The sequence below is a fragment of the Mauremys reevesii genome, linkage group 6, assembly GCF_016161935.1.
Source record: "Mauremys reevesii isolate NIE-2019 linkage group 6, ASM1616193v1, whole genome shotgun sequence".
Lineage (NCBI taxonomy): Eukaryota > Metazoa > Chordata > Testudines > Geoemydidae > Mauremys > Mauremys reevesii.
In genome coordinates, this window is record NC_052628.1 from 71,167,961 (window position 1) to 71,195,006 (window position 27,046).

The 27,046-nt window shown below is 41.5% G+C and overlaps 1 protein-coding gene across 1 annotated transcript in view; it reads left to right on the plus strand.

The window, feature by feature from the left end:
* Nucleotides 1-12,427: 12,427 nt before the first annotated feature.
* HSD17B4 (hydroxysteroid 17-beta dehydrogenase 4) overlaps nucleotides 12,428-27,046 on the plus strand; it is a 104,756-nt gene continuing 90,137 nt past the window's right edge. The window contains exons 1-6 of the mRNA XM_039544503.1: nucleotides 12,428-12,628; nucleotides 16,174-16,227; nucleotides 22,418-22,525; nucleotides 23,115-23,174; nucleotides 26,802-26,823; nucleotides 26,932-26,978. Coding sequence (XP_039400437.1) covers nucleotides 12,571-12,628; nucleotides 16,174-16,227; nucleotides 22,418-22,525; nucleotides 23,115-23,174; nucleotides 26,802-26,823; nucleotides 26,932-26,978 — 349 coding nt within the window. The 5' untranslated portion in view covers nucleotides 12,428-12,570. The remainder of the gene's footprint in view (nucleotides 12,629-16,173; nucleotides 16,228-22,417; nucleotides 22,526-23,114; nucleotides 23,175-26,801; nucleotides 26,824-26,931; nucleotides 26,979-27,046) is intronic.

The following is a 27,046-nucleotide window of genomic DNA, read 5'->3' on the forward strand; positions in this document are numbered from 1 at the left end:
TGGGTTGTGTTTACTTTTGGTCTTTGATTAACTCTGGAAGGGGGTAGACTTTGAGACTTAGCTGAAGGGCTAAGTCACCTCAGCAGTCTAACTAGGCTTTAGAGCGGTGGATGACTACTGAGAGGAGAAACTTGAGAGGAGATGATGGGCCTGCTACAGGTAGCCACAATACAAGCCACAGAGTTCTATAATGCTGTGTCTCAGATCAAGATAGATCATCACATGCTCTCTGCATAGGTCACGCCTTTGTACTATTAAAAGTAAGAGTGGTATAATCTTTACTGTATCCAGACTGGATTAAATCTTCAGGTTCCTGGCCATATGGGCAACTTACCCTTGCTTGGGCAAAATGTGGATGTCCCTTTTCCTCCTGATGCTAGAAAAACACAGTTAAGTTACTGTCTAATGACTCTTACAATTGACCTCTCTGACAAGAATCATTTAATAGTTTAAATTATTTTAACTAAAGAAAATTGAACATTCATGAGGCTAGGCCCTATGACCAAAACAAACATTTTAGTAGCATTTTAAAAATTCCTGAGGAAAAGCAAGTAAATCCACTCATTTTCCCTAGTATAAAGAACTGTTTAGGAGCTTATGGGAGCTTGAGGACACTGGAAGACATTTTGGATAGGGTTAAGAGATACTTTGAGAGAGATTGTAGGATCTTCAGCGTGATGTAACTCACCCTTAATAAAAACATAATTTTGTAATTAATATGTTTCCTTATTGATATATTGATTTTAGAAGGCATGCCAAGGTATGCTTCCTTTGGAGCACAATATGAAAACTATTTTTTCTAAAAGCTATGCTATTTTGGGTATTTCTAAGGTGTCTATCACCTGTGCCTAGGCACTGAATGAAATTACTTGGATGCACAACTTCCAAAAATTGTTTTTCTACTTTCTAGGGGCAGGGTTTGGATATCTGTTTGTGTGCAAAGTTTTTTCTAGACAAAAGAGAGTATTATACTAACAAAGGGCTTAATGATGGATGCACACAGACTCATTCTGACAAACAATGCTTTCAGGCCTCTCCAAGAGCTGGTGAAGCTCAGTAAGAGGTACTCAATCTCCCTCTTTGACACAAGCGACAAAGAGTCCTGTGGCACCTTATAGACTAACAGAAGTATTGGAGCATAAGCTTTCGTGGGCGAACACCTACTTCAGACTGACGAAGTGGGTATTCACCCATGAAAGCTCATGCTCCAATACTTCTGTTAGTCTATAAGGTGCCACTGGACTCTTAGTTTGGATCTGTAAAAAGCAACTAACACGGCTACCCCTCTGATACTCTTTGACACAGTTCATTTCATTATCTGCTTCAGCCATTTATAATTCCTTATGCTTTTTTTTATTGAGTGCCGAACCTGGAAATCCTGCCATTATTCTTCCTGTATGAATCATTTATGGAAAGGTCACTTTGGCACCTGCTGCTGATCTGTGGCTTGACATCTCTCCCATCCAATTTTCCAGTTCACATCATCTCTATTGTGGTTAATGTTTGTTTTTTCCTCACTAGCCAGTTTCAGATCAATGAAGTTACTTTCCACTGGTTCTATGACCTTTGAGATTAATAGTTTTTAACTCTGTTAACAGATCCCACTGTGGTCTATTTTTTTGAATGGTGCTTTAAGCGTGCATTTTTTTTTAACAGAGCCAGGCTACATCTTGAAGGCATAAAATATGAAGTGGCACACTTCCACCCAAGCATTTTTTCTCCTGTGTTTCCTAGAGAAACATCCAGGAATCTCTGACCTCACTGAGGAATGGGCAAAAATATGTGAGTTATCCTCCCTGCTAATCTTGAAATAGTGTATGCCAAAATGGTGAAGGTATAAGATATTTTGAGCGGTATATTCAATTACTAGGTGAAATACTCTATATATTAGAGAAGCATGTGGAGTCTCCAACCAAGATCAGGGCCCCATGGTGCTGGGCACTCTATAAACACGTAGTGAGAGAAGGTCCCTGCTCCAGAGAATTTACAGTCCAAATAGACAGGACCAACAAAGGAGTATGTTTGGGTGAGGGGGGAGGAACAGAGAGGTGAAGCATGCCCTAGTTAGCTTACAAGATCTGTGACAGAGCCAAGAACAGAACCCAGGTATCCTGAGTCCTAGCCCACTGCCACATCCAGTGGACTGCGCTGTCTCAATTATACATACCATGTTATGAATATGGGAGGGATTATGCAAATAAATTTATGTAATGTTATTGTAGGGATGACTATACTAGTATTTCTAGCATGAACTAAGTGTTTCCAGAAGCCTATGCAGGTCTGACTACACTGAGTGTTTATGCAATTAATAACATTTGTGCCTTCTCTCCAAACGGTGTAGATCCTAAATGCTTACCAGACGTTACAGACACAGTCGGCAAACAAAACAAAACCAGAGGACAAGGCGGTGTGAGATAAAAGAATGAAAGAACCTACATAGCACTTACCTACCCATTTGGCAAATGTAGGTATGTAAACACAGGGTCTATGGTATGATTCTCTTTTCTGGAGGCTGTACCTTTAGATGTGCCTGTTTGCTGTGGGGGAGGGCTGTCAGTCAAGTCAGGCCCCTTTTTCCAGAATGAATAGCATACATGGAGCCTTCTTTCAATCACCCTGACAGAGTAGTGTGTGTTTTACTTCTTGAGGACACAAATAATAAAGAAAATAACTAGTGTCCAGGATGGGATGGTACAAACAGCACCAGAGATTACACATGTAATACTGAGAATGCAGTCCGTTAATTTCTCAGTACCAGCCATTGTGAACTGACTCACAGCTCTGCCCCTCAACAAGCAGGAAGTAGACTCTTTATATTTTAAGATGCAGTATGAACAGAACAGAGCAGAGCCAGAAACATTTCCCCTTTATATACAACTACTTAACTGTCCCTTGCCTTTTAGGAAGTTTCTCTCTTTTGTTGAGTTGTCTGTCACCTGAAATGGCCTATACTTGTGTTGTCAGTAGCTACAGGTATGGTGCTCTGCTCTTGTTCGATGATGATAACAGTCGGCTGTGTGCATGTTCCCTCTGTGTGCTGCCTTGGCTCTGCGCAGATAGCTGACACAGCAAAGCCTGAGAGAACCCCCAAAGATCAGACTCTAGTAAGGTACGAAGGAAGCCGAGCCAGGTTTATTATCAAATGAAGCACAGTAATAGTTTTCTATAGACGCTACAGGACATCCTACGAATGTGTGCCCCCTGGCAATGGACACAACTCAGTCAGTGGTGGGACTTTCCACTGCCCCCTAGGCTGGACAAAGATGTGCACTCCGGAACTTACTTTTATACAGTTACAGGACAGATTACTCATCCCTACTGACATATTGAGGTACAGCCCCTTGGCTCATTAGGGTGCTGTCTCCCCTTTGATTATGTTGTTCCAAACAAACAGTTCTATCCATCATGCTGTCCTGTCTTTAAGATGCATCTGCCTATGCCTTGTTATGTCTGTGGAGTGTCCTGATGTCATCTTGGCACAAGTTCCTCTTCTCACTACTTCTGAGTGGGGTCTGCCTCTGTCTCACAGCCCAGCTTTTGCTTAGCAATGCCTGGAAGTACTTTGGTTCAGGCTTCAGGCCTCAGGCCAGGCCTCTGACACAAAAGTTTGTTTCAGGGCCTCATTTTACTACAACTTGAAAGCACCATTTCTTAAAACATACTGACTAATCTAAATACACTTTCACATGATATATAATATGGTGTGTTCTTTCTGTACAGATTCAGATATTGACCTTTAGGTTTATACTCATGACACTTTAAATAGATCTATTACTCAACTTTCTTACTATTATATGTGCTTAAGGGCACACTTCGCTACAGCTTCCAGTAAATGCATATAACATGTCTATGTAGCTACAAGAATGCCACAGTATAAAACCTAAAAAAATGCAGCAGGTCTTAAAACAAGTGTCCCTTTTACTTAACCAGTGCATAGGTGCAGAATGAATTTTAATCGAGGCTGCTTTGTATCCCAGAAATGTTAACTGGCACTTTTTCCATAAGCCAGTGCTCCCTCTACTGGCAAAATGGCATGTTGCATTTACAATATTTAAAATACAGTAATCCTTCAAGATAAAATCCTACTGCTAATAAATAAGGTGATACAGCACAGTTTGCACCTTCTAAAGGAGCCTTTCAGTCAGACTACATGGTGTAGTCCTGATAAGTGCCAGTTTTGAAGATTCTGACTCTCATGTAAAACATCACTTTGCTAGCTGTAGACAGTAAAGCACTAATAGACAAGGACTGGATTTATTGCAAATATAGTATCGCCTTTCTACTTTTGTGCGGCATCCATCCTAGAAAAAAAACCCGGGAGAGCACTATAAAGGAAATAGAGGAGGAGGAGGATGTGTGTGTATGTTGAAGAGGCATTGGCAAGTCAATAAAAATAATCATGGTTATGTATCAGTTTTTGTGTTGGAATGGGGAAAATATCAGTTTTGATTTTTATCTTGAAAAAGACCAAAATAGACAATATCTGTTGTGAAGCAGACTCATAAATTAATAGACTGACCAAAAGGGACCATTGACCTATTTTGACCTCCTGCAGAACACAGGCCATAAGATATCCCTGAATTGATTCCTCCTTCAAGTCCAATAGCTGTGGCTGACTTACAACATATCTTTTAGAAAAGCATCCAATCTTGATTTTAAAATGTCCAGCAATGGAGAATCCACCACAGTCCTTGATAAATTGTTCTAGTGATTAATTACTCATTTTAAAAAAATTCACTTTATTTCTAGACTGCATTCTTTTAGATTTAACTTCCAGCGATTGGATAATGTTGTTCTGTTTTCTCCTAGATTGAAGAGCTATTTGTTACAGTTCAGGATAATTGCACCTTTCTTTCCCCTCAGTGGTCCAGCAACGGCACCAACTGTCAAGCTTCCAGCTCCCCAGCTGTCACCTCTCTTGGGTGAAGACTCATCTCTCTCTCCCTTCTGACCAGGGCATTGCCAGCTTGGAAGAGACCTCAGGCAGTCATCTAGTCCAATCCCTTGCTCAAAGCAGGACAAACCCCAACTAAATCATCCCAGCTAGGGCTTTGTCAAGCCAGGCTGTAAAAACCTCTAAGGGTGGAGATTCCACCACCTGCCTAGGTAACCCATTCCAGTGCTTCACCACCCTCCAAGTGAAATAGAGTTTCCTAATACCCAACCTAGACCTCCCCCACTGCAACTTGAGACCACTGCTTCTTGTTCTGCTATCTGCCACCACTGAGAACAGCCGAGCTCCATCCTCTTAGGAGCCCCACTTCAGGTAGTTGAAGGCTGCTATCAAAACAGTTCCCTGCCTTCACTGTGTTATTCCCCAGAAAGCACAGTCTGCCTAAGTAGGCCTGCTTTGCTTCTGTCCTCAGAGCACTGTATAATTGCCCCAGTTATAGGTCACCCTGCAGTTTGTTCTAAGCAAGCCTATTTTATTCCTAAATAATAGGAGATGGATTACAGAGAAAACAACTTTAAAAACCTACATGAATACCAATAAACTTATCAGAGATCCATCTCCTCCATAGTCTCTGGCAGAAATAGTCCTTCAAAACCCCAACCAGCATTTTCTTGTGGTCTTGAGTTCATCACACCCTTTGCTCAGAATGAGAACCCAGTCTTTCAGGGAGCTGGGTAGATCAAAGTCCTTTCAATTCTTTCCTAAGGATTGGTGCCCACCCTAGGTTGTTTCCATTTGCTGTATGAGAGCAAAAGCCCTAAGTCAGCTCACCACCAGGCTATTTATCTCAACATCCTTTCTTTGTCTGATGGTTTCTAGCAAATCCAGTCTGAATCTCTGAAGAAAAGGTGATCAGTCAGAGAGTAGGTCCCCTCTCCAGGGCAAAGTTTCAAAGGGTTGCTAACCTGAAGAATTACATTAGCATAACCCCTCCTTCAGGAGAAGTTACATACAATCTCATAAAACAAACACTTGTATTTTAATACAATGGACCCCCGCAGTATTAAACTTAATTAAGTCAGGTTTATCTAAGATATTGCATATGTCACACCATCTACTGTATTAAATTTTTGTTCCCCATGGTGGTGCTTATAGACTGATCAAATAAGATGGGAATAAATTTTGGGCAGATTTTTAAAAAGTCAAAACCAATTGTTTCCACTTTATGCATGCAATTACCACACGCATGAGTTGGGGTGAGACAGTTTGGGGGAATGCTAGTATAGACAGACACACATTGTTAAATGGATATGTAAATGCCCGTTTAAAAAAAAAACCACCACAATTTTGGTTAATAAAAACCTAATGGCATAGAAAAACAGTGAAACCTCTCTACAAAAGCCACTGAAGGACCTGTATAAGCTGGTGGTCAACTTGTCTAGTAGAAATAGGATTTTTAAAAACACGGCCCAAATAAACTTTAAAGATTATATCATAATGGTTACTTGTCAAAGTATAGTGGAATGCATCTGACATGTACAATTGTCTAGCCTCTCCTTATTGCAGGACTAACAACCAGGGTCACTGTTTTTTGTAATACTATATTAAAAATGTCGGAGGTGCTGCCACCTACACAGACTTGACACACAAAGTAGCATCATCAGAGGCAATTTACAGTGGTGTATGTAATGATACAATGATGCAATGACCACACTGTATTTCTCACTAAACTGTTATTGAAAGAAATGCATCACAGTCCTGTACAATACTGTTTTTCTACTATAAAGTATCCTGTGCACCCTTGAGCTCTTTGAATTTCAACAGGGGATTTTAATAATTTTATTTCACTGTTTTGTAATAGAGCAATATAGCTGCTAAGCTGACAATATTTAGTTAAAAAAATTAGTGTGGTATGACAGCCAATATTAATGGACAAACTTCTGCTGAAAACTGTCTCCATCTAAATCTATATCTCCTTTCATAGCACAGTATGTCAGACTCAATTCAGTCACGTTTTGTGGGAATTACTGGATGAAATTCTATGCAGGAGGACAAGCTAGAGGATCATAAAGGGTACTTTCCAGTACCAGGTTTACAATGGCATCATAGCACTGGGCCCACTGGCAGAAGGGAAGGTCCTTCAAGGGGGCCATAACCCCCATGCTTTTATGACATCCCTGAAATACTTCCAATAACAGCCCAGAATTACTAGGTAAGGTAAAGTGGGAGCCAAACCTTCTATTATCATTTCTGTGCAATTTCCCACTCTTAGCTGTCTCCCTTGTGGGATAAAGGGGTATATCCCTGGGTATGCATCGAAGATAGATGATGTCCCCATGAATGTCCTGAAGGCCTGATAGCTGTTCTCTAATCAACATTTGGCCGCAGTCTGAGTCTACTTGACCTGGCAATTCTACCCTGTTAATTCATACTCAGACTAACATCTTTACTGGGCCTCTTTTCTGAGCCCTAGTGCATGGGCAGCGTATGAACCACCAGCTGGGGGAGGCTAGCCTCCAACCAGGGGCGGCTCTAGAAATTAGGCTGCCCCAGGCAGCGCGGTGTGCTGCGCCGCCCTTCCTCGGTCTTGAGCTCCGACCTGCCGCAGGGAGCTGCCGCAGTCATGCCTGCGGGAGGTCCAGCCGAGCTCCGCAGTCATGCCTGCGGCAGGTCCGTCGCCGCGGCTCTGGTGGACCTCCCGCAGGCATGACTGCGGCAGGTCCACCGGCCCAGCCTGCCGCCCCCTAGATTTGGCCGCCCTAGGCAACAGCTTGGTTTGCTGGTGCCTAGAGCCGCCCCTGCCTCCAACCCTACCCCTTCTGCACTGCTGCTGGAGCCCAGAGGCCCTCCGCCCTAGGCTAATGCCCCCAGCCTCCCCCCCCCCCCAGGCCCAGAGTGGGCGGCGCAGGTCCTCCTAGTGCGGACACAGCATGCGGCACAGCCCAAGCCCAGGAGCCTGGAGCCATGGCAAGAGGAAGCAGGGGGGGGGCACTGTCTCCCCCAGCCTATGATACCTGCTGCCCATGCCCTAGTGTCAGATGTTTAAGCCTGCCCATATTTGCAATCCATGAAGGTGAAGTCGCAGTGGAAATGACCCCATTCTCCATATGCAGAACAGCTTCCCAGGGGGCTGTTGTGCATCTGAGGAGAGCTCACCTTAGGAACTGGGCTTTTCCCTGGCCATGTGAGGTCAGGTCTCTGTGGTCTTGCCATAGCTACTGGTCAGCTGCAGAGCTGAGCTAGGTATATAGTTTCCAGGAGGCCACTGTCCTCATCTGGCTTGTAGATCCATAGGCAGCAGTCCCCTGGGACGAGTGGCTTCATGCCTCAGAGTTCTAAAGGCTGGGCCTGATGCTGCCATATAATTCTCTGTCAGGTTCATGTCAACAACCAACATCTCTGATTTATGTCGCAACACCCACTCCTGTCCTCCAGCCAGGTAGATCTGCATAAACTGTTACGGTATTATCTGCTCAGCCAGCTGCTCCCCAGTTCACTTTTCGGTTGGAGCCATTGCCAACAATGTTCCTTAAGGCTCTGGGCCACTTCTCAAGGTCCAGCATCTCTCTCAATGGATTTTGGCCATGATTGGGCTTGAAGATGACCCAGATCTTCCTCATCACCTTTGAGTGGATCACCACTGCAGCATGGTGGCCACCTGAGTACTGGGCTATTTTGATGGCATCCTATCAGATTGGGCTTGGCTGAAGCTGTGTATCTGAGCCTCGATGCCATAGCTGCTCAAGGCTATGCATGGGTCTTCTACATCACAGCCAAAAACCACTCACTGTGCTTTCACCTCAGGCCTCTGGACCTCCAGTACCAAGCATTCTGACAAGATTCATAGCATAATCTTGTGTGGCCATGGCATAAAGGCCCTGATATGCAGCTTGAGCCGGCCCGGTCAGGGAGGGTGCCAACAAAATAGCCCAGTGCTTGGCTAGCCAAGCTGTAGTAGTCGTCTGCTCAAAGATGATGCTTCCGGCCTCAACTTTGAGTTTTATCAGACGAATTTGGCCTGGAGTGGCACTGAGAAGCCCAGCTGCAGGGTTTGTGTTTGCCACCTGGGATTGTAGAGAGGGTTACCATTTGCTGGACCAGGCACTGTTGCTGTTCTTGCTGCTGCACTGCCAACTCTCAAATGCACTGCTTGCTGTTGTTGCTGGCTGGCCATTTGTTGGCACTGCTAGTTCTGCTGCTGCTGGGCCACACGTTGTTGGTGGCTATGCACAGTGATGCCAATAGAAATCCTTTCTTGCCGGTAATGCACTCATGGGAGGGACACAAGGGGGTTCACGTGACCCTCCATGTGACTCCTTCCTGCCCCACCCCAAACCTGGGGCCTCCTCCCTCCTACACCGCCCTTTGTATATATAAACATCAACATGCTTAACTACTCACTTTCCTCCCAAATATGTAATATTCAGTCTGTTTATATGGAATATAGGAGTTGGGTGAGGAGTCATTTCAGCATATGTAGGACTTAATAAAAGACAATTTTTAAGTAGAACTGTATCCTAAATTGCATTATGGTATTATATCCAAACACTGCATTTCAGCGGGGGATTCAACTTCCTTTATAGGAACAGACTCCTGAAACTCTCACCAGTCCACAAAAGGGGTCCATAGTCATGCAAATAGTCCCATTGTCTTCAATGGAATTGATCAAATGATTAAGGGTTTAGAGGATTAGGTTCCCAGTTAGTAAATTGTTCTGGATGAAACTGACAACACCTGAGAAGGGGTAAAATGAAAAGGTGCTCTCATGGATTGGTAACTGATAGGAAAGATAGGAAACAAAGGGTAGGTATAAATGGTCAGTTTTCAGAATGGAGAGAGGTAAATAGTGGTGTCCCCAGGGGTCTGTTTTGGGACCAGTCCTATTCGACATATTCAAAAATGATCTGGAAAACAGGGTAAACAGTGAGATGGCAAAATTTGCAGATGATACAAAATTACTGAAGATAGTTAAGACCCAGGCAGACTGCGAAGAGCTACAAAAGGATCTCACAGGACTGGGTGACTGGGCAACAAAATGGCAGATGAAATTTAATGTTGATAAATGCAAAGTAATGCACATTGGAAAACATAATCCCAACTATACATATAAAATGACAGGGTCTAAATTGGCTGTTACCACTCAAGAAAGAGATCTTGGAGTCATTGTGGATAGTTCTCTGAAAACATCCATTCAATGTGCAGTGGCAGTCAAAAAAGCAAACAGAATGCTGGGAATAATTAAGAAAGGGATAGATAACAGGACAGAAAATATCATGTTGCCTTTATATAAACCCATGGTACGCTCACATCTTGAATACTGTGTGTAGATGTGGTCACCCCATCTCAAAAAAATATATTGGACTTGGAACAGGTTAAGAAAAGGGCAACAAAAATTATTAGTGGTTAGGCCACTGGGTCCCAGCTGTCCTCCTTCTTTGGGTCCCTCTCTGTCAATCACTCCAGCACTATGACAGTCCATCTTTCAGTAGGTAGTGATGCAAACCTCAAGCTGGGTCACCAATTGCTCTCTTCCAAGGTAAGAGTTCAACAAAATATATAGAGTCCAATGGTCCTCTAATGCTTTCTCAGGAGCCCAGACTATGGGTGACTTTGTTACTCCTCTCCATTGCTTGAGCTAAACTAGGTAACAGCTCCCTATCACCCCAGTCTGTTAGCCAACCAATCTCCTCAGAAGCTCTGCCAGCTTTTACTTTGCCTTGCAGGTAACATTTTATCCACCCTAGTCCCCAAGCTCCCCTGGAAGAGCATTCCTCTGCAGTATCCCACCTCCTGTCACTGGACACTCACAGAAAATACCAAGTCTGCTGTCTCCAAGGAGACAGTATATAGACTTCCCTGCTAGCTCAGTCGAGGGAAGAATTAATAATAAAACCAAGAATAAGTTTATTAATAAAGAGCAGATTAAAGTGACACTAAGTAAAGATAATAGAAACAGACATAGTTACAAATGAAAAACAACAAAAAGCACTTCTACAAGACTAAAACTTAACTCTATCATAATATTATCTATAACTTTTCCTGTAGTCCTTTCTAGTATTCAGTTATACCAGGATTCACATTTTCATGTTTCCCCTATGCCTCACAAGAGGGTTCCTCCATAAATAGATAATCATCTCTTTTCCCCATCTTTCTTACAGTCCAGTACATTCCTTTGCAATATACTCTTCGAAGCCCACACCTGACAAAGTTCCATTCCCCTGTTGTGTGTGCTTCTGGGTGCAGATACCATGTGGTCCATGTTGGTACTCTGTTAATTTGCTTTTCCTGTTGCCTCACTACACAAAAATAGTCCCTATTGTCTTTGGCAAACCCCACTTAATTTATAGTAGGAGACATGGAGATAAGTACCTGCTGTCCTGTCTGGAGAAAAACTAAACAGAGAGAAAAACCGGTTACTGATCTTAAAGCATAATATCAGTAAGTATTCCTAATTCCTCTTATTGTGTTGATACATACATTTCACATTGATATTAATGACCAGTATATTAGAAGTAAGGCTATGATTTAGTCATGGGTATTTTTAGTAAAAGTCACGGATGGGTCACGGGCAATAACCTACAAGTCATGGCCAGTGACTTGTCCGTGACTTTTACTAAAAATACTCCTAACTAAATCTTAGGTGATGAGGGCGGGTGTGTGTGCTCCAGAGGATGCTGCTGCGGTTCCTGGGGGTGGGGGGCTGCTCCTGGGCGGGGGACATCCCAGGGTCCCGCCACCACCACTGCTGCTGCTCCAGATGGAGGGAGGCCTGGGGCCCTACTGCCACCGTCCAGGGACGGGAAGTGGTCCGTGGCCCACTGCACAGGATGGAAGCAGTGGAAAAAAGAACTGTATCTGTAAATACAGCTGAGCTAGTGTATAAAGATGAGAAAATGAAGATAAAGCTATTTTACCATCTTACCAAGGAAGAAAAGGACGAGTAATGAGTGAGACACTGGTGCTGCTAGGAATAATACCCAAAACTCTGCCACAGCTGATAAAGGTGTCTGAGTCCTGTGACCCCTAGACACATTGATACTGTAACCAGAAAGGCTGTGCTGGAGCTCAAGCACCCACTGAATAAAAAAAAGGGGGGGGTGCTCCATACCCGTAAGCCAGTCATAGATGGCGCATGTTTAGGGCAGCCCTGGGCTGGAGCGCTGGAAGCTCCCTAGAAGGGGGCGGGGGGGCACCAGCACCCAGACCGTGGTTCCAAATCCCCCCGACTCCAGCCCCTGCTGAGCCTCCTCCCCCTAAAGCCCCACCCGTGTTCCCACTCCGCCGCTTCCGCCGAGGTGCCCCCGCCCCTCTCCGCCTCCTCCAGTGCATGGCCAGTGACACCTATTCAGTAACTGGAACATGAAAGAAGTGTGTAGATATTCTTCCGCCTCCGCCCCAAACACACACTCACGCCTCTTCAAAAGCCCCCACCAGGGAAAAGGAAAGTCAGCACCTGCGGCCCCAGGCGCGCTGCTGAGCTGCTGGAGCCAATACACTACATTTCCCAGAGAGCCGCGGGGCGGCGTGACGCATGCGCGCTGCTGAGCGGCTGGAGCCAATACACTACATTTCCCAGAGAGCCGCGGGGCGGCGTGACGCATGCGCGCTGCTCTCGCCCTGTGCTCGGCCGCTGCACTTGGCGATTGCGCTTGGCCCCAGGAGCGTGCCGGGGCAGCATGTCGGCTGCGCTGAGGTTCGACGGGCGCGTGGTGCTGGTGACTGGCGCCGGGGGAGGTAAGCGGCCCGCTCGGGCCCTGTGGACTTGCACTGCACGACGTTGCACTTGCCCGCTGGGCTCCGGGAGGGGCGGCCCTGGCCAGGCCGGGGGTCGCCTGTGCTGCTCCCGTAGGTGCTGGCTGATGCGGGCCGCGGGTTTGGGGGAAGAGTTGGGTGCAGGATTTGGGAGTTAAGGGGGGATCCTGCGACTCTGGGTGCAGCTGAAAGAGCCCCTTTCAAATCCCCTCTGCTACTTGGGAAAGAAAACTCTGCCTGCCACTAGCAAGGATACAAAGGCGGGGGGGCGTGCGCGCGGTGGCCAGCAATTTATTCTGTATAGTCCGGTACTGTGGGTGTGGGATGTGCCTCAGCTGTGCAGAACTGGGGCAAAGGTTTTCCTAAGCTCCCCGAGGAGGAAGTTTGATTCCGCGGTGTCAAGGTTGAAGCCACTCCCCCCCCTTTGAAGGAAAGAGATCAATCACTCTCATGTTTACAACAGGCGTCCTGCGTGGTTTTGCTTCAACTTGCAAGATAATTGCATTTTGAAAAACTACTTTTCAAAACACAACTATATGCAATTAAAGCATGCGGGCTGCTTGAAATCTAGTCAGCGTTCAGGTGCTGACAGACACAAAGCAAGCTGTAGAGCTGAAGAGATTTTGTTTTCTATTTCATAATTTATAATAATCTTAGGTGATACCCAGTGAAGCCTTGATCCTGCAATGAGCTCGGTACAGGTGTAGGAACCGTTTCTTCTCTCACCCGCACCATGTAGACCTCTTTGCTGGAGTGTGGATTTGGGGCTGTTTAAGAGTTGCTTTACTGCAAACATTGTCTATTCTAGTGCTTTAGCTTTGTAGGTACAGCAGATTAATTTAAGATGCTTTGCTGATACTTTCAAGAATAGTTGCAAGAAAAGTTTTCAAACAAATATTTTTTAAAGTTGACATTATGAAGCAGAGTAAGAGCTTTAAAGCTACTCTGAATGCTTTTCAGCTCTTGCCCAGATTTTCCTTTGCTTCGTGTTAGTTTGCTGTGCTGTTCTTTAAATCTTTCTTCTTCAGTGAAATCTATCAAAAGTGACCACCTGAGACAATAGGAAATAATACAAGACAAAAAAGCAAAAAGTTGCGTGGTATCAGTGGATATTTAGCAAGTACAACTTGTAGTAGAAGCCATAGGATTCTTGAAAGTGGTTGTTTCACAGATAAGTATGGTTTCACTACAGCTTTTTAAATTAAAATCAGTACTTAATACATTTATCTAACTACAGATCTATCAAAATGCTTTGTTTAATTCTCAATAGGTGCTTACCTTGTTTTGATTATAGTACCATTACTTTTACACAGTGACTTAGAAGTTGATCCTTTTATAAAGATCAGAGTTAGAGAGGGAGTCTTAACACATCTTGCAGACAGAAGAGTATTCCTTCCCATTCCTGTAGGTCAGGGGTCGACAACCTTTCAGAAGTGGTGCGCCGAGTCTTCATTTATTCACTCTAATTTAAGGCTTCGCGTGCCAGTAATAATTTAAATGTTTTTAGAAGGTCTCTTTCTATAAGTTCATAATATATAACTAAATTATTGTTGTCTGTAAAGTAAATAAGGTTTTAAAAACATTTAAGAAGCTTCATTTAAAATTAAATTAAAATGCAGAGCCCCCCAGACCGGTGGCCAGGACCCAGGCAGTGTGAGTGCCAATCAGAATCAGCTTGCGTGCCGCCTTTGGCACGTGTGCCATAGGTTGCCTACCCCTGCTGTAGGTGTTCCTGATGAGATGCCTCAGCAGCTCTCAAGGAAGTGAAAGCAGGGTCATTTAAATGAGAAATTTGATTTTTCCAGTCATTGAAACCAGTGTAACAAGTTTTTAAAATCATCCCTTGAACTATTTGGGATATAAAAAAAGCTACATCCTATAAACAAAATGCAGATGTAAGAAAAATAGTATATTCTTCTCAATTATCCTATTTTCTTAAACCAATTTTATTTTGCCTCCCACCTTTTGTTGTTGTTTTTTATGAAGTAAATCTCATTTATTGTCCTTCAGTTATTTTTTTCATACAAAGACATCTTTAACATTATCAGGAGTCCAATTCTGGCTCAGCTGTAAAATAAATCCAAGATTTCTGCTTAGTCAATTAAGTGGTAGATGTAATCTCTAGAGAATGAGATTATAGAAGAGTTCTTTGGAAGGAGACGGACTGGGAGAAAATCCTTTATTATTACATTAGGTATTTATGTGGACACCACATAGACTGCTCTGTGTGTAATGGTTTATAAACAGGAATCCCCATATCATAAGCACCCTGTCTGGTCCATTGTGTGACACCATTCTCACTGGCCTGTGCCTTTGGATAGTTCAAACATCATGAAGAAAGGGGCACCTTAACTTTGCACAGCTCAAGGGGCTACATAACAACTTGCTAGTAGCCAAATATTGGAGCCATATTATTTTCTAATATGTAGACATGGCACCAAAGAGATTACCAAATGAAAGTATTACATAATGGGGCCTATAATCTCAACTTCAATTTCTAAATCCTTGGTTTGTTTACTAGATTTAGCACGAATGATATGTTTCCAAACAGCCTTTGTGAGCCAGTTTTACTTGATCTCATGGAGAACAAAGGCACTTTGTGTGCACTTTGAAAAATCCTTCTCCCCCTTACACTTTATTCAGTCATTTGTTTAATTGTTCATAACAAAATTACTTGTGTGGAAAAGAATCACAACTTCTGCCCTTGATCCACTTTTGTTAACATTTTGACTGGTATGATTGGATAATATCATTGTCCATAAAAACAACTGTTGTATTCAACAGGCCTTAATTCTAAATAAAGACAAAGGTGAAAGACTAATGGGAGATATGAAACATTTAAATATTGCATTATGCTGTATAGTAAGTAAGCTGCTTTGTGCTCCTTGCTCATGCAAATAAATGACTTGCTTCTTGTTTAGGTCCAAGTAATTGGCACTGATTTTTATCAATATGGGTAAAAGGCACTATAATTTAATTATGATTGGAGTTGAACTTGTGTTTGCATGATATGACAATGTTTCCTTTCGAGTAGACAAAACAAAATCAAACTAGGGGCTGTCTTATTAACTTAGAATGTAGTTCATTAACTTGATATATCTTCTCCCACTGCAAAACCAGAATACATTCCTGTATTGTGTAGCCTGCCCCATCAAGTGTCACAAATGCCTCCTTCACAAGCACAAAAATCTCTCCTGGAGTTTTAGCAGCTTCCATGATGACTCTTCTGGGTGCTGTACCACTAAGTGAGCATGGGGAATACTTAGTGTTTTCAATTGTGGATTTGGCCTTCAGTTTCTGAGCTATTTTGCTTTCTTTTATGTTTCAGTTTTCAGAACATGCGACTGCTTTTGTGGCAACTTTAAAATGGAATTATTTTTTAATTAAATATGCAAGCTTTTATTTTTTTATGTCTGATTTCAGCTCAAGTGACCATTTCTCCACATGACTTTAACTGGTTTAAAGTGTATAGGTAGAAAATACACTGACTCACTGAAACTTTTTTTGTTTTTGCTTTTTAAAACTAGGATTGGGTAGAGCATATGCTCTGGCTTTTGCTGAAAGAGGAGCTTCAGTAGTTGGTAAGTTGTTTCTTTCTTTAATCTCTTGCCAGTAACCTTTGTCTCTCTTTTTTTTTTTTTTTTAAATATGTTGGGATTCAAACTTCATGACTTCTTTGCCAATGACCTTTGTTCTTTAATAAGTTATCCTCCTAACTCCTGAGATTCAAACTTTATTTCTGAACTTCTGGGTTTGAAACAAGTAACAATCTTTGGCTGAGGGCTTCTCTTCACTGAAAGGCTATCTAGATATATAACTTAACCCTAACTTGATTTCCATCCACTCACAAAAACCCTTAACTCAAGTGTGGTGGTGATATTTTATTTGAGTGGCTGGCTCAAAAGGTGGGGCTGGGCTAAAGCTCTCCTAAACACAACTCCTCAGCCGTTAATCCAAGTGGGCAGTGTGGATGCCAGATTGGATTTGATTTAAATCAAATTGATTTAAATCATTAGTCAGGAAGACTCTCTTTATTTAATCATGGATTTCTATATAAAAGTGCATTCTTATTGGTTGTTAAACCTTAATACATATTCTTCACAACTCAGAGAGAGATGTAGGTTTCATTTTTAGAAGGTACACACTATACATTTTTAAAGTGAGTTATTTTGAAAACTTTACAGATTAGTTTTACAGCTATATCAGAAAATGAATGATTGTTTGGTTATTTCATTTACCAAAGGTAATTGAAGCAGATATTTATGAAGTCACTGGGAGGTGAACTGTCTCCAATTCAACAGGTTTCCACCGCTTCCCACCTAGTGTATTGTCCTTCAGTTTCTGGATGGATTTCACTTCCAACCTCTTCTTTTTTTAAAAAGGGTTTGCAGGGTGTCTTTTTTTTTTTTTAAGTCACTATAGATATTCAAAATAGGAAAATTCCCAGGTGTCCATTAACTCTGTTTCCATTAACTCTAATGGCCAATCATTTGTCTTTTTCTGGGTTGTACAGTGGATTGTTACTCAAGTCCACTTTTGTATAAACAGCAAGCTTGGGAGGTACCTCTTTCTGTCCAATTGCTCACCTCCCTGATGTGTGGTGGAGTTGAAGTTTAAGAGCACAGTTCTCTATGTATGCAAATAGGTAACTTCATAACCATAGCTTGTATACATATCTCATGATTATTAAAGTTAGAACATTATAAGAACAAGCTTTCAAAAAACGAGCTTTTGTAAAAGATCTTAATGGATCTATATTTATGGGTACAATAACACTGTATGCAATCTGTTGATATAGCTGCTTTTTTGGGGGGGTTTAAACCTTCTGTTCTCCCCATGGGGTGTCTGGACCCTGATTGGTACAGTCACCCTGTGGCTATAGTTCCTGCAGAAAACTTCTGTAACTCATCCTTGGACCTAAAATATAAACCCTAGCTCAGATATGTGAATTAAGTTGTACAGTGGTCTCAAAGGCTGTCAAGGCTGAATCCTCACTCTGTCACTTTGAGTGTAGGAAGTGGGGGCCCGCAAGGATTTTAAAAATTAATACTTGCCACTCCAGACTTATATTACGCTCCCAGGGTTACAGCTTCTCTCTGACCTTGGTTTGGTAAACGCTGCCACCACCCAAATGCAAAAAAAACCCTTTGAACCCAGGAAGAGCACTTGAGAATTCCTCCCTGTGGGGTACCCTCAAGCCCTTTCACCCCTGCAGCTGGAAGGAAACAAAGGAAATTAGCTGTGGCTACCAGTTAACCAAACAACATACACAAACCTCTTAGGACACCAATAATCCAGTCCTGTTCTTAAAAAAAGTAAATTTTATTAAAAACAAAAAGGAAAAAATACATTTGGAACTTAGGCTTTTGCTAGATTTTAAAAGAGCAATTCCAAAAATTAAGCACACAAAATAGCTTTCTTGAGGGTTTAGCTTAAAGGTTACAAACAAACAAAAGCATCTGGGGTTAGCACAGAGGAGATCCACAAGCCTTAAAAAATAAACGGAAATAAACCTGATCGCGTCTAGATAAACGTTCTGATCTACTTACACCTTTGGGTTGTTAAAAGTAATGCTAGTTATGATCTGATGATTTTTATATCTGGTTCAAACTTTACACAGCATTCCTGCTGCCCTGTCTCTTCAGCCCAGAGAGCAACAGACAAAGGGAAGGTTTCGTTCCCATTTGAAAAAGTTGTAGCCTTCCCATTGGCTTTCTTGGTCAGCTGCCCACTCCTTTTCTTTTACCTGTGGCTTGTTAACCCTTTACAGGTAAAACAAGCAGAGAACAGCTACCAAGAGGGATTTTACAGCTAATTGGCTGTCTGGGTGTCCATCAAAGGGAGCTACTGCCCACTTCATTTATCACAAAGGGACTCCATGTGTCTGTAATAGCTGTCACATGTGACCATGCAGCTTTTCAAAGAGCACCAGCAAATACTGTTGGGCCACTGGGGTTTCACATTTTGAGAACTTTTGCATTAAAAGCTTTCCATTCAAATACTGTCCAGCTCTGCATATTTAGTCCTGAATAAGGAGAAACTGTCAACTTACATATGATGTTACAGGCAAATTACATCAAATGACCTGAGAAAGTTTAATGAAACTGAGAGTAGAAAAAGACAGAATTGGTAATTTAACCACATAAAGAACTGATAGTGCTTGCACATACTGTTGTGACTTTGTCCTATCAACACCTATTTGACCACATATGTCAAGACTTCCTGTTGCAACATTGTCAAAAGTGGCCTCCAATATACCACTTGATCACTCATGGTATGATGATACAAAGGTTATAGGTTTTTACCATGGAATGGTATTTAATTCTCTATGCGGTTTCTCTGATCCGGCATCTAACTATTTGTTGAGCCTCTGTTTATTAAGTCTTAAATTTTCTGCAGAATATTGCTTGATTTGTGTTTGTACAGTTTAAGTGGATTAAGGTGGATACTTTTAATCTATGTGCTGCTCAGATTCCCAACCCTAGCCATCCATAACATAATCTAGTAGCAGTAGCTGTGAAGTTGATTTTTATATGGCAGTCTCATTTCTAGATAACATTGCAATTTGAATTCATGAAAGGGGAAATCTGCAGCAGTGAATAACCTGTTGTTTTAGCCTGAAATAGCATGTGATTAAGCTACTTTGCTAAATAGATTTTTTTTTTTAGTTAACTGATTCAACTCAGCAACATGACTTCTTTGTACTAATCATTGAGTTACTGTATGTGAAAGTTAATTTCATGCTGCCCTTTAATTCAGGGATGTTTTATAGAACAAGTCTTTTGGGATACCATTTTAATGTATTTAATCAATCCAGATGAATTATTTCATAGAGCAGCAGAGCCAAATGTCTCTCATCTAACTTCTTAGGGATAATGCTATATCCCAGAAAACCAAATCCCCTTTTCACTGAATCTTCACAGAATTCCCCTCTCATGTGGCAGTCACTTCTATTGTGAAACAATGTAAATTTTCCTCTTGATTTAAATGGCAAATATAGGGCTATGTTAAATACGTATTTTTGAACTCTGATATTCTCTCCTATATCTTTCAGAATTTGACTATTTGAATCAATTGAATATTTAATGCAATGAGAAAATAAAAATGGTAAAGACAAATGTATTTTTTTATATACTGTAAGATTACCTTGTCTCCTTTAGCCAATACTCAGACTTTACAGTAGCATTCATGCAGCAGTGAACAGAGAAATGTTGTCAAGAGAGGAGGTTCTTTACAGTATCCCTGAAAAAGATGCTAAAACTAACATTGTGGGATTCCATGTTCATTGTTTTTTCATATCTTCTATATTTAATGTGATAGAATTCAAAAGTAAAAAGTTCTTTTTTTCCAACTGCCAGCCCTTGGGTCTGAGAGTCAAGCTGGCTTCTTTCCATCTTGCACTTCACACTGTAAGGTTCTGTAGGTAAAATTAGATACACTTGTTGCTCTTCCACTTATGCTGGTAATGGTGAGTATGCAAGCCCACTTCTTTTCCCTGGAGTTCTATAGATGTAATTGATGCTTGCTTAGTAACATTCTGTTAATGATCTCAAGACTATGTAATATAGCTTACTCAGTGTTAGCTGTGCAGGACAATAAGGAAAAAAATATTGCTGACTGAAGTATGCAAATACGACTTTGTATACACAAACCAGCAGATTTATTGGGTAAGGAGGTACCATCTTTATAAAGTGGCCTTTTGGAGTAGAGCCATATCTGTATCATTTTAATCTTCTTTAGTTTTGTAAATAGATGATTTTTTTCAGTTGGTTATTAGATTAATTCTATTCTTCTATTAATGTATTGACACAGCCTTGAGTGAAATAAATGATCTAGATCAGTTTAATAATCAGTCTAGTTAAACTAGTGGAACCCCCCAGTATAGACACACTTAAACTGGTTTAATTCTTGCTTACATTGATTTATTTTAAATTGGTAAATGTACTGGCAAAAGCTAAACTGATTTAAACAAAGGGTTAAACTAGTTTAAGTGTATGTCAGTTAGAGAGATGCACTGGTTTAAACCAGGGCAGTAACTGATCTGGTTAAATATCTGGTCAGTTTGTTTCTAGTATAAACAAGGCCTTTTTCACATTGTAACTTTATTCTAGTTTGCCAAACCACAATTAACTTGAATTTGTAAATTATGATGAAAACAGGTAGACTTGTGGGTGCATTGTATTTCATTTTGGACTTAATTGTCATGTTACTGAATACTCATTGTTTGAGGTCTTGCAAAAGTTAGAAAGAGCAGTGCTGGAACTCACAGTAGTAAAAGACTATCTTGGCCCTTCTGCTTGAAAATGTAACTTTAGGGCTTGTGTACATTGCAAGTTGCTGCATGGAAAGCCAGGATGTTAGTCTGTAGAGCACCATATTGCTGCGCCGTAACGTCTTATGTGGACATCACTACAGTGCAATGAAAGTCCTGGCAAGATATGCATTGCGGATTCACACCCTGGCTTCCAGCACAGTAACTTGCCGTATAGACAAGCCCTTAAAAATGACAAATCTGAAGGAGTGTACATAGAAAAGAAGTAGATCCTGGTGCTTGAAGCAGTCATTGACTATATGAATCCCAGAATCACTAGGCAATCGTAACTACCATTAACAGTGTCAGTATCCTGACATTGCATTTTGGCCCAGTTCTTTTACAGAAAAAGACCCATGATGAGAATGAACAAATACATAAGCTGGTAGACTACTTTACACTGTATTGAGTGAGGAGGAAAAGGCGCGTGACCTCGTTCAATAGTTATCCTTAAAATCACACTTAAATACTATTCAAGTCCACAACCAGTTCCACTGTATATAGATATTTAAGAACTTTCAAGTACCTTCCTCAGAGTATATATTGGTTGAGTTGAAACACTCTTCTCATTGTTGCATAGCACTGCACTGTCAAAATTTAGGTTTTCTGTGATTAACTTTATGAAAGAAGCTCCAAGCACATGAATGCAGCCCAATTCAGAGATTGTTTTTAGCTATTGATTATTGGCTTGAAGCAGGATCAGAAATGAAATGTACTCAAGGCACAGTCTCAGTGATCATTCAGTAGCAAAAGCAAATGCTACTGGAGGACTAGACTAGTTCTAATCACTGTGACTGTATGATATCTAGATTTTTAATCGTGTTGAACAATAACAATACCATTGGAGAGATCAAGCTTGGCAGGGAAAGTAAATCACACATAGCGATGAAACATCTCTTCTCTACCTCACAAATTGTTACCTCAGGGCATGTCTACATGAACACTTATTGTTCTCATGCCCAACACCCCTGCCCCAACCCTGATCCCCTTCCTGCTCTCCAAACCTTTCAACCCCAGCACAGAGCACCCTCCTGCGCCCCAAACCTCTCATCCCCAGCCCAGAGCCTGCACCCCTTCCCGCACCCTTGCCACAGCCCTGATCCCCCTCCGACCCCCTTGGTCCAGTCCAGAACACCCTCCTACACCTCAAACTCATCCCTAGCCCCACCTCAGAGCCTGCACCCCCAACCAGAGCCCTCACCCCCTCCTGTACCCCATCCCCAATTTTGAGAGCATTCATGGCCTGCCATACAATTTCTATTCCCCAAAAAGTTTGCCCATCCCTGCAGTAGAGTGTCAGACTGTTTGCTCTTGTCCAAATAACTTAGATTACCAGTAGAAATCAGCTGCAGTGAATCTTGTTAATAACATCCGCCAGAAACCTTAGTGGCTGCAGGATGAGAAGAGACTGAAACATATGAGCATCGATTGGTCAAGAATTTATTTTTTGTGTTACTCAGTGAATGATCTGGGAGGTGACTTCAAAGGACATGGCAAAAGCTCCTCAGCGGCTGACAAAGTTGTTGAAGAAATAAGAGCAAAAGGAGGAAAAGCAGTAGCTAACTATGGTATGTTATTTTCCATGATAGATTTAATAAGGCCACTTCATTTATGGAAACAGTACATTGAGCTGTTACCAAATGGAAAGGTAATAGTTTGTGACAAAGGACTGCTCCAATACTATTAGTAATTTAGTTCATTCAATGAGATAAAACATTGTTCGGAGGCTGGAGGAAATGGAGACATAAAGCATCTTAAAATGAAATCTCTGATCCCTTTATTCACTTGAACTCTTGGCACTGGTATGCTGGAGGGGGGAAGCATCCCCCTCCCCCCTCGCAAAAGGTAGTGTTTTCTGTGACTTAGCAAGCTTATCATTTAGCTAACACAGAAACTAGACTGCCTGTTTCTAGTGAGTTTAGCTTCTTGGTTTTCATGTAATGATAAAATGCTGCACTGTTTGGCTTGTGCAGGAATTGCGGTGGACTAATTGCCTGCAGTAGCTAAAATTTCATTTTACCCCATAGGGATTTCACATGAGCAGTTTACTTTTTCTTTTTAAATGCATCACATTCCGTTGTATACAGTAATATGTGGCTGTGTAACTAATACATGATTTTATTTGGAGATCACACCACTGCCTGTTTTTGTTTACAGATTCAGTGGAGGCTGGTGAGAAGCTTGTGCAGACAGCCCTTGAAGCTTTTGGGAGGATAGGTACAATTATTAACTTATAACTTGTTTGTTTGTGAATGCTAAGTCATCTTAAGCAGTGCAGTTAATAATTGAGAGTTAGTGATAGCATGTACAGGAAATTCAGTGTAATTAAATTCAAGATTGTGGTGTTCTATTCTCTGTAGTCCTAAACAAATGAAAAAGCCGCTTCCCGGTAACTAGAGGTTAGCAGTTGCTAATATAAAAGAAAATTGCAAGATTTATCTAAGTAATTATTTTGAGCATTTAGAGTGTTTATGGAAGAAACACTATTCCTTGAATATGTATAAATGACAGTACATCTTTTTCTGTAAATAAGTGTTGTCCGGATATACTGGAAGGTGGACAGGACACACTGGATGTGGTATAATTAGGACGCAACTTTATTCATAAATGTCTGGGAGTGCCCAGCAGATAAGTGTACAGTGCAGGTAATTCCATAATCATTTACACATACTAGGACAAGCTGCTGTCAGCTCTCCCTCTTTACCCATCCTGCTCCCCAGCCAATCCACTGCTGGGACCCTGCCACCCTGATGGAAGGTTAAGGGGGGCTATAAAGGAGTGGGAGGGTTGATTCCCTGCTGTACCAGTTAGAGGAGGCCTGAATCTTTCCCTGTTTCTGCTCCTTTAAATAATAACCCCTTGAAATCCTTTACCAATTCATTTGATCTGCTCACCATCGCCTTTCCCTGTGGGGTACCTGCACCAAACATTGGCCCCATGATTACGTAATGAGTTATGACATCATAGCCCAATCCCCATTTCGTGTTCATCCTAGTTAAGCTCCCAACCCCCTGTGGGAAAGGCAAAACCCCCTCACACTTTGCCTTGGCTAATCTGTCAGTGAGGGAAGAAGTCCTTCCCAGCCCCCTGAGAAAGGAGCGACTAGTGTAATGCCCACAGTGGATCATGACAAAACTGTTATTTAGCTACTTCCAAAGATGGGAGGGTGGATGCTATTCCACCTGGTCCAGGTAAGAGGGCTTTTCCTGCACTGCTGTGGACCTAAATAGTGCCCCTCTCTCTTCTGTTCACCTGTGGGGGTTGGTCAGCATCCCCACAGAAACCTGATCTGAAGCTGCCTCAGCCAGTCATTCTAGCTCTCTAGCTGTTAGAGGCCACACACCTTTTCCTACAAGACAGACAATGGTACCCACTCCATAATGTGCACTGTGGTCATTATGGATGACTTCTGTAGGGGCTGAATCTGTCAGGAATGTATAAAAGTTTATTATAACGTTGGCATCATCTCTCTTTTTACATAGGGTAGAAAGGAACTCTGATTCCCCTTATCCCTCTGCTTTAAGGTAGCATGTTGCTGCTCTTACACTCTTTATTAAAAGGAGACCAATGATTCAGAAATAACATTTCCTTGCGAAAATTTTTCGCTTACTATTATTTCTAGCAACACCTAATTATAACGTAAAAATTTGTGCATTATTTTGTGTATAATCAATTTCACAGTTTCCCTTGCTAATATGGTTCTTTCACAGAGAAACAGGAGGTGAAATACTATTTTTTTTTTTTAAAGTAATTTTAAGAATCACAACATTTGTCAGGGAAACTTGGGAGAAGTTTTACAACCTGGAACTTGTATGATTTAGTTTTTTGAAACTGACTGGCTTTGAAGGTGATTGTTGTTCTTTTAATATAAACACTGAATGTGATTAAAAAAAAAGCAGAAGGTGAATTTATTTATGCACATCACTCTGCATCTTCCCCTTCCAAAACAAACAAACAAAACAGAAGCCAACAAATGAGAATTCAACTCTCTCCAGTGGGCCGCTCCACTTAAAAATAAGCATATATCAGGTAATATGGTCTTTCAAGTTATTACCCAATTTTTGGACCTTCCTTACAGGTCTTCTCTAAAGTTAGTTGGCAAATAATGGTTTGCCATTATTTATGGTTCCCCAGTAGATCTCCATTTCTGTGAAGATCAGTCCTCTCTACTTTATCACCAAGTTGTCCTTCTCTCAAAGATTACTCCAGCCACTTGCCAACTGTCATCATAGAACAATACCCAAAAGATTAGACCTACACCTTGGAAAATGAACAGAGCAACCTAGACATCTTAGCGGTACTGAATCTATGATAACCCATATTCTGGGCTGGACTGTCATTTCAGTTTATCATTATTCCAGGATAAAAGAGAACTTGCATTCCAAGAGAGAGAAAATACACTTCTAAAGCATGGTGACTTGTTCCTGAAATCTTGATTTTTCAGTGTTCTCCCTTAAAACAGTATATGCAGTCTTAAAGGAAGTGGATGTCATTTCACATTTTTCTTGGCTCTGTTTTATGTTTGCTTTTAATAACGTAGTCTACTCCACAATGTCTGTCTTGCCCTTTTGCTGAAGTTAGTGCAAGGAAGCATAGTTCTGACTTGCTCTGGTACATCTAAAAGACAGAATTATTGATACCCATAAATAGAGAGCAAACTTTGAACTTTGATCTGTTTTCTTTTATCATGCTGTTTGTTTTCTTATTGGTGTGACATTATGTTGCTAGTCATTTAATCCCTGATGAAAAGAATTGAAAGAATGTTGAAGAGATTCATGAAGAGTTAAAGATGCTCAGTAACATTTGAGTAATTCTCTTTACTTTTGCCTTACCTTAGTGAAGAATAGACTGTTGTGGTGCTACAGAGAGTAAAAGGTCGCAAACGTTTTCTTAATAACGTTTTTGTTTTGCAAATGCTTGCAAGTATTAAAGGCATAATCATTATCTAACCTTTTACTTTGGCTAAATACCTGGAAATGGTATTTGGTCAGAGCTGAGCAATGGATAAGAACAAAAGCAAATAAAACTCTACAAAGCATTAAGCTGTGTGTTAATTTTTCTTCCATTTCTTCACTTATCTCTTTCCTTCTCTTCCCACTTCTGTCTTCTGTTTTCATTCTCTCCTTTCATTTCCAGCCATTTTCTTTTCTATTGTTTTTTTCAATCCTCTTATTATTTTCCATCTTCTCCCTCTGTTTTCTCTGTTTCATTTCCCCCTTAAACTATACAGTTTCCCCTTCTGTATATTTCTCTCTCCTGCTCTGATGTCCACATTCCCTTATGCTCAGGGTAGCATGTGCAGAACGGAAACCTAGGCAGTGAGAGATGCAAAACTGAGTGGGTGGTTCTGAAGCTCCCTTTCTTGTTTATTGTTGGTTGTGTGGCCTGAGTTACATTACAGGCTTTCTGACTCTTTGTCCATAGTGCCACTCACTTTGAGTTTGGGAGCATTCCAGCTTTTATGTTACCATAAATCATGTAGTTCAGAATTTGTAGCAAGTAGCATCATTGATCTGGGTGGTTTCATCACTACAAACTTGAGCATGATGTCACTGAGGAAGGGGGCCGGTTATGGCACCTTCCCATCAGTGCTTAGTGTTGTCATCTCAACACCTGCGTCTACTTATGAGGCTTCACTGCAGCCTGTGGCAGACTGGGACTACATGTCCAAAAATACTTTTGAAACATAAGGAAAGCCCTAGTCAGTATGAGTGAGCGACTGTTTAACAATTATAACAAACTGTATGTGTGTGCTTATAACCTAGATTTTGAAGGCAGGAGCAGAGTTAAAGCAGATTCATACTCATTCATACTTAAAATGTTTTGTTTTTGTGTTCTTTGCAGATATTGTTATAAACAATGCTGGGTAAGTAAATATGAAGGTAGCTTTTCCCCATTGTTGTACCATATTCTAATCCTTTTGTGTAAATACATGTTCACTTTCTTTTTTTGTTTTCCTGACCATGTATTTTAGGATTCTGAGGGACCGTTCATTTGCTAGGATAAGTGATGAAGACTGGGGTAAGTTGATTAACTTTGAAGTTGACTTAACTAGTGAAGGTTTCTAGACGCTAAGTAAATGCCACCCC